This window comes from Miscanthus floridulus, chromosome 17, assembly GCF_019320115.1.
Source record: "Miscanthus floridulus cultivar M001 chromosome 17, ASM1932011v1, whole genome shotgun sequence".
NCBI lineage: Eukaryota > Viridiplantae > Streptophyta > Magnoliopsida > Poales > Poaceae > Miscanthus > Miscanthus floridulus.
Genome location: NC_089596.1, coordinates 19,482,104 through 19,489,828, shown reverse-complemented (window position 1 = coordinate 19,489,828; position 7,725 = coordinate 19,482,104). Strand labels below are relative to the sequence as shown.

At 39.2% G+C, this 7,725-nt stretch overlaps 1 protein-coding gene across 3 annotated transcripts; it reads left to right on the top strand.

Annotated features, from left to right (window-relative positions):
* The first annotated feature begins 364 nt into the window (after positions 1-364).
* On the top strand, positions 365-7,324 carry LOC136516348 (membrane-bound O-acyltransferase gup1-like). Of its 3 annotated transcripts, XM_066509718.1 has the most exons (19): positions 365-594; positions 690-745; positions 841-1,022; positions 1,105-1,153; positions 1,640-1,743; positions 1,869-1,933; positions 2,546-2,616; positions 2,969-3,028; positions 3,529-3,642; positions 4,328-4,452; positions 4,548-4,599; positions 4,989-5,051; positions 5,243-5,352; positions 5,692-5,784; positions 5,899-5,980; positions 6,326-6,403; positions 6,686-6,761; positions 6,860-6,909; positions 7,025-7,324. In XM_066509718.1, exons 1-19 carry the CDS (start codon positions 492-494, stop codon positions 7,064-7,066), a joined length of 1,575 nt encoding a protein of 524 aa, XP_066365815.1. In that variant the 5' UTR covers positions 365-491; the 3' UTR covers positions 7,067-7,324. The 3 variants fall into 3 exon arrangements, 1 of the variants encoding a protein (XP_066365815.1); XR_010774004.1 differs by lacking the exon at positions 7,025-7,324 and having other exon boundaries at positions 6,334-6,403; XR_010774005.1 differs by lacking the exons at positions 6,860-6,909; positions 7,025-7,324 and having other exon boundaries at positions 6,331-6,403; positions 6,686-6,749.
* The last annotated feature ends 401 nt before the right edge of the window (positions 7,325-7,725 follow it).

Genomic DNA, 7,725 nt, shown 5'->3' with positions numbered 1-7,725 from the left:
CTTGCGTTGCTGGAAAGTGGTGTATTTCGCCAAGAGATTTTAACCGAGAAGGGAGGATTTGATTTATAGACTCCTCCAATCAATTCGTCAGTTTCAAAAATAAAGGCCTCGCCCGTCCGCTCGCCGCCGCCCGCCTCGCCACGCCCACGGGCCGGGCCGGGCGGCGGCGCGCGCGCGCGTGTGGCATCCAGGTGATCCACTTTTACTTCTCAAATAGATCGACCAATGACCAAGTATTTAAGTAGAGTCGTCTCTCGATTAAATTCCCATATGGTATAAAACCATTAATGCACATGTACGAACCATAGAGTTTAATAGAGTTATTAAATAAATGGGCCAAGCCCATAATATCTAACACCCGCTGCCTCTGCTCCCGGCTACAGCCGCGCATTCGCCGCTAGGCGGGGCCCTTCCTCGGCTGGTGTCTCCCGCAGCTCGCTGGCCGCTGCCCCCATTTCCCAGGCGGTGGGAGGCTCGAGGTCGGGGCGGAGATGGGCGGCGTGCCCTGGAAGCGGGTGGAGCTCGCCGCGCTCATCGTCTACGCGCTGGGGTTCTACCTCGTCATGATCCGGAAATCGCTTCGCCTCTCGCACGGTACGGCGGCGGCAGCAGCCCTCACCCCTCCCGTTCCGTTACCTTCTGTGTCAACGATTGCCGCTCGTCACACAGCTGCTTTGCGGGTGGTGCAGATTACTCCGGGAGGCTCTACGGACTACGCGCGGGGTCACTTTCGGGGCATCTGAATGTGCGTGACGTTTCGCCAGTCTGTCTGCTAGTGTTCTATCTCTCATCTGAAGACTGAGGAGCTGCCTGTTTGATCTCGTTTGCCTTCTGTCGCAGGACCTGTCCGACGCGCAATGGAGGAACTTCCGCGGGAACTTGCCTATTCTGTCCGCTGTAATGGGAACATTTCTGGTGTTAGTTAATGGACTGCGATACTGCTATGGCTTGAAAGGGCGAGGGACCGCCCTGTTGTGGCTTGTGCTGTCCTTGAGCTATCTGTGTTATCTTCACGGTGCTTGGTATGCAACTCGCCAGCCCATTTTGTTTTGGCTTCTTTGTCATCCCTTTTGTAATCCTCTAACTTGTTTGTTTTCATGGCAGTGTTGTCTTCATTCTCTTAATTTCATCGATTAATTACTCTATTGTCAAGGTCAGTGCCTGCATGTTCCACCACTGTTCTTTTAACTTCAAACTGTCTTAGTCATTTTGTCCACGTTGTTTGTGTTTACAAAAAGTACTACATATGAACTTAGATGGAAGAATCTGATCTCATTGAGTTATTGTCAGTACAACAAACAGCTACTGTTTTGTTTCAGAGTTGATGAACCTTTTCTGGAAACTGTGTGTGATCTGAACGTAGCACGAAATGACTCCAGTCATTGATACACATAATATCGAGTAGGCGGTAAACAGATTAAAGAAGATGCCATATTGTAATTATGTGTTTTAAATCTGTGAATTTATTATATCCATAATCCAGTGCACAATGCCACTTGGTTTGTTTTGTGACATCACTAGCTGCTAAGTCGCATGGATCAGTTAAAACCAATCATGAATGGATCTGGAACTTTTGCTACCATAATTTTGGTTAATGTCTGCTTCATTCTCTGGCTGATCATAGTTCTATATTTTACAGCTATTTGCTCATTATAAGTATTGCACAAGCCTCATTTGGAGCTTCAACTTATCGGTTCTTGTTCTTAACCGAGTTTATGAAGGCTATTCATTCTCATTGTTCGGGTTAGATTCTTTATGCTGCTGCTTCATCTTCCCCTCCTTTTTTTTCTCGAATGGTGCAGGAGGGTCTTTTTTCTAAAGTCTCTTTTCATTTTATTTGATGAGATTTAATTTTCATATTGAAACAGGCAAAATCTGGCTTTTCTAGACAATTATCGGGGTACATTTCGATGGCACATATGCTTCAATTTTGGTATGCTTCACCTTATGTTGTCTTATACTCTTATTTGATCGAAATAATCTATGTATTCTGTGCATTTGTATATAGAAGTTTACTTTAGCTCTTCAAATTAGTTTCTCTTCAGATCTGGGAAGCCATGAAAGATTCTGTGTTGACTTGAAAAGGACTAGTGTTTTCAGTTTTTTTTTTTCTTAAGGTATGTTTTAGATTTGTTGGTCCACTGATTATCAGCTATCGATAATTATTATCCCAATTTATATGAACATGTTCCCAGAATACCAAACCCCATGTCTCATTAAAACTTTTAAACCATTGAATTAAGAAACGAGATACTCGCTTTTGCCGTTCAATGGAACTATTTATTCTCTCGTTGCTGTGAGGTCACATGCCATTGATCTGGGCTACTTAATTTTGGTGATTATCTTGCAACATGCCTAAAGCTAAGGCATGTATTGTCTCAAGTTGCATTAGGCTTGATCCATCTATCACAAGAGTTTCTTTGTATTCATTTGTCATAAGTATTGTGCCAATTTTATACTCAGTTAGACGTCTGCGTTTATGTGACATCAAGTATGTCTAGTTTACTTGACTCAATATTGGCAACTTTCTAATTTCCTGTGGCAGTTGTATTACGGATGATTAGCTTTGGATGTGATTACTGCTGGACAGTTCATTCTTCTCGCTTTGATCACAAGGTACTATGTTCCCTAATGTCATACCTTTTCTGTACATGCTAGTTTTTCAGCATCAGATCTTTAATGTTTGAGAAAGTTGATCTGTCTAGCTTGACATACTTGTTGGACTGTAGTGTATCTGATATCTGACAGAATCTGTATGAAACTCAGGTTTCAAAACAATGTTTGGAATCGGCCTTATTTTGTAAAGGAATAATTTTTGCTCATAGTTGTCATGGATATCTGCATCTCTATATTTTCTTAACTGTACCTTTGATATAGTCACATGTGTTGATGTACCAGCTTTCATATACACAAAATGCACTATCTTGCTCAATACTGTAGTATACTAACATGAGCACTCTCGGTGCAGAAACATATGCAAAGATGTCAGGTTTGTTATTCTGGCAAAACATGCTACTTTGCTTTGCAGGTATTTTATTCGTCCAATTTTTCTTGTATCTATTTTTGCTTAACGTGCTAAGGTGGTACATGATACACCACTGTTAGTTCTAGACATATGTAAGAGGGTGTTCATGAGAACTGGATAATTACATGGGCAAGAACAAAACTAGTATGTTTTAAATCTAGATATGTTAGGAGCCAGCTCCTTTTATTTTGCTTATCGACTGACTGGGATAGGGATTTGTTTGGGGAGAGCAATAAGGCCTCCCAAGTAACGATGTGGAAGAATACTTACTAAGGAATGATTAGGCCTGTTGGTGAATATAAAATACATCTTCTAGGTTGTCTGTAAAGTGGGCCGGTGGGCCCTGACATTTTGTTTTATAGTATGCACTATGGTATATTATATTATATTTTGTTGATTTTTATTTAGCATCTGTAACTATTTAGCTTAATCAATTCCTTATGAAGATGAACGATATGTCTATCTGTTTTTCGCTCCGGTGATAGAAGTAATGTTCTTGGCAGGAAAGAGGGCTCAGTGTTGACAGGTACACTTTCCTCACGTATTTATGCTACTTGACATATGCTCCACTCTACATTGCTGGTCCTATTGTTGGATACAATGCCTTTGCTGCTCAGGTTGGTTTTTCCCCTATAGGTAGTTTTTTTTATTGATGAATCTGTTTTGTTATCAAGGTGAAAGCAGAAGAAGCACTTTAGAATGATATTTCATATATGAGTTATGCGTTAAGAAATGAAAACCATTTTACATGATGAACATATTCTTAGTTTGTATTGTCAAATTGCTTTATTAAAAAAATGGTGTAACCAATTGCCTTACACAGTTACACTTGCATAATTCTGCAAGGAGGTTGTAGTTTTTAGTTTTGTACCATTCAGCATAATGGTATCAACTGGTATATGGTACCCAGTAAGTTCTATCTATTCTTGCACACACCTTGCCATATAAGCTGTAGAATTTCTAAAATGGAGTTCAAAGGAAATAGGCCAATCTATAGCGTGGCAGATGTTTAGTCTGGAACTCTGGATTTCCTTTCAAGACAAAGAATGAAAGAAATATGGAAGGCATTTTCAATTTGAATTTGGATATGGCTAATTGTAATATACCATTGGTTATCGTGAATTCCAGTCTTTATTTAAGTTACCTCATATTTTTCTGGGCAACTTAAGAAATTGCATGCAGAGTTTTGGAGATGAATTTCGGTTGTGTTTCTAATTCATGTAGCGGTTTAATAGTAGCATTCCATAGAAATGTCCCAGTAGTTGTGCATACTAACCTCTTTGTGATGTAGCGATCTTGCAGTTAGAGGTACCTCAGAAAAATTATTCATTTGCACAAATATCTTTGTATGGCCTGAGGTGGATCTTAAATTTCCTCATTATGGAAGGCATGACACACTTTTTCCACTACAATGCCTTTGTAGTAAGGTATTTGCTTGTCTTCATACTATGTGGTTAACTTTTTATTCCTATAATGGTTATATACTATATTCTGAAATTTGAATTAAATATTCTGACAACAGCCGATTATGGCAGCACTTATCCCCATTTGAGATCTTCATCATCAGTTATGGGGTAAGATTATATTGTACATTCTCAGAAAAAAGATTACATTATAACATACATATTATATTTCCTGTAAGTGCTCCAGCCTCCAGGCCTTACTTCTGACTTTGTCACTTATGGAATTTTATTTGTCTCCTTTTTAGTCAACGCGAACCAGTATTTGCATTGTTCCTTATTTGTTAGATTTTGTTAATTGATTACCTGTATATAAGTTTTCTTGCACCACCTATCAGAGCATCATGGCTTTTCATTTTTGTATTACTGTCTGGGTTGGTTTTATGTCCAACTTCAGTATGTGTTATACCTCTGTTCTTAGCTAACATTCTGGAGCTGCTTTGTTGGCTTGGTTCATTTGGTTAATAATCAAGCTCATTGGCTTCTCAAACTTTTCAATGCAGGTTTTAAACTTTATGTGGTTGAAATTCTTTCTTATTTGGCACTACTTCCGGCTTTGGTCACTGGTACTTCAATATTTAAATTTTGTATTCAGTACTACTCTGACATACAGTATTATATGTTTTATTTGTCTCGAACAATTATTTATGTAAATATGTAAAAGATAGCGTCGGTATCAACACAACTTTGTTCTGATCTCAGCATCTGTTTTATGTTATTTTTTTTATAAAATTTAAAGCTGAGCACTTCATCTCAGGTTGGAGGAGTCGAGACACCTGAAAACATGCCTAGGTGCATAAATAACTGCCACGATCTGGAGAGTTTCTGGAAAAGCTGGCATGCTTCTTTTAACAGATGGTTGGTTAGGTATGTGTCAGGTGATTTAAATCTGTTCTGGGTTACCACATATATCTCCTGGGGACGTTTGTATTTGTCTTGTTTTTTCTTTTTTGGTTTTGCTTGAAGTAATATATAGTTCATTTCTGGTTATAACTTCACAATTCTTTGATTGATGCACATGGAAGCTGCAACAAATGTTCACCTTTATAGTTTTGCATCCATGTACACCATATTTTTGAATCCCATGCATGAAGCTTGTATATAGAGTTGGTACATGTCTATACTAGTAGAGTTGGTACATGGACCAATATACAGACATTGATTAGTCCATGTTGCTTTGTTTGATTGGCTTCTTGGTTATTGCAGGTACTTGTACATTCCTCTTGGTGGTTCTCGAAGAAAGCTACTGAGTATCTGGGTGATATTCACGTTTGTAGCAGTGTGGCATGATTTGGAATGGTAGCTTCTGCAGATTTTACATGTTGACATGCTTGCTTACTCTGTTGATACATCATACTCTGTTGATACATCAGATGTAATGACTTGGATTGTTCTATTTGATTGCCTAAACAGGAAACTTGTTTCATGGGCGTGGTTAACTTGCTTATTTTTTGTTCCAGAGATATTGGTCAAATCTCTGTCTAACAAATTTCAGGTAAAGTTTCTTTAGAGAACTGTGATCGGTAGACCTGCTGTGTCTCTTAGAAGTTACTACAATCTAGTTTAAAAAGCTACAGTAAGATACTAAATTTACTTAAAACATATCAAGTTGTCTTTGTTTGATAAAATTGATCCATTTTGTAGTTTTGATTTGAGTTAAGGATGGTATATTTATTGAGGATCTAAATAACTCCATGCCAATATATATGGTATAAAAAAGATTTCAAGACATCCGCTGGAATGATTTTTCTAAGATGCCTGGATATTTTGGCATTCTTGCAAAATGTTTCATGGAAATTTAACAATGCTACCATCTAATATATATTCAATTTTTTTGGAGGCAAGTAGTACCCTTGGGATCCTTGTTCATCGTGAATTTAAAGCAATTGCTGGTGCTGTGACAATCAGCTTTCTTATGGTATGTTCTATATCTGTTTCTGCATGCGCAGCTAAAAGAATGCATGCAATTATTACCTGATCTCCTAGTAGCAGTAAAAGAATAGAAGATATTGAACAATACATAACCAAGAAAATACTAAGAGACTTCATGAAATCATTCATGTAATATTTAATGGAAAATTCCAATGTGCCATGATCATTTGGACAATGGCGGGCATAAAGGAAATCCAGCTGTACATTCAGATCAGCCATTCATACATTGTTACATGTCAATGCTATTTCTGAGATGTTTCGTGCACAGGTGGCAAACCTTGTCGGTTATGTTGTGGGACCATCTGGGATTAAACTTCTGATCTCAAAAATGATTGGGAAGGATGGTGAGTTGCAATTTCACACCCATAAGTTGCGAATGAATTTCATTCAGATGTACATGGCCCAGTGGCCTTTGTGGTTGATACACGTTCCCATTTTGCAGCCATGCCTGCCCTTGCCTTCATATTTACTACCTTCTACGTGGGTGTTAAGGTGATCGCTCACTAATCAATTTCGTTCACTATTTGTGCCCCCTTTTACTGATAGCTGGTGACATCATTACAGCTTTTGTGCCCCCTTTTACTGATAGCTGGTGACATCATTACAGCTTATGTTCCACATACGTGATGAACGCACGTGCCAGGGATGATTGGATGGAGCTGAAGACCATGTCTCCAGTTTTGACCCATACGCTTACACGCTCAAGGCTACTAGCTTCTCTTTTCTGTTTTGGCTTTGTTCTGGACACGTTTAGCGGAGCATCAGGTTCTGTAAGCGTTGATTTCTGATTTTGCTGTATGATAGAGAGGTAAGGAGCTTACTGATCTGCCTGCTGAATCGACACAAGTCGAGTTGTAACCATGATTTCTGTTTGATAATCTACCCGCGATGGGTAAGCGTAACTCCATTTTTTGTGTCATGAATCCAAAATGAATGTGTTTGTAAAATCTACTCGAAATGAATATGGAGAGGTAGAACCTGAGCTGGAGAGGATCCCCAAGCTGGAAGCGTGTCCCAATCCAACTGCAAGTCTGCAACAGCACAGCACTTGTTGAAACAGTTAAGTCATCTGGTCTTTATTAAACTAGCAAATCTGATTGACGGACTCAATTGAGAGTGTAGCACCGCCAAGGAAACTATGTATTCTTTTCTCGGCGGTTTTGTTTTGGCACTCAAGAAAATTTTTAGCACTCGAGGTAATTCAGGATTGTGGCAGTGCACTCAAGGTAATTCAGGATCGTGGTAGTGCAAGGTCTTCGTCGCAGCAACGGAGGTCACGTTAAAGTACAAGTACGAGGACGACCGCGG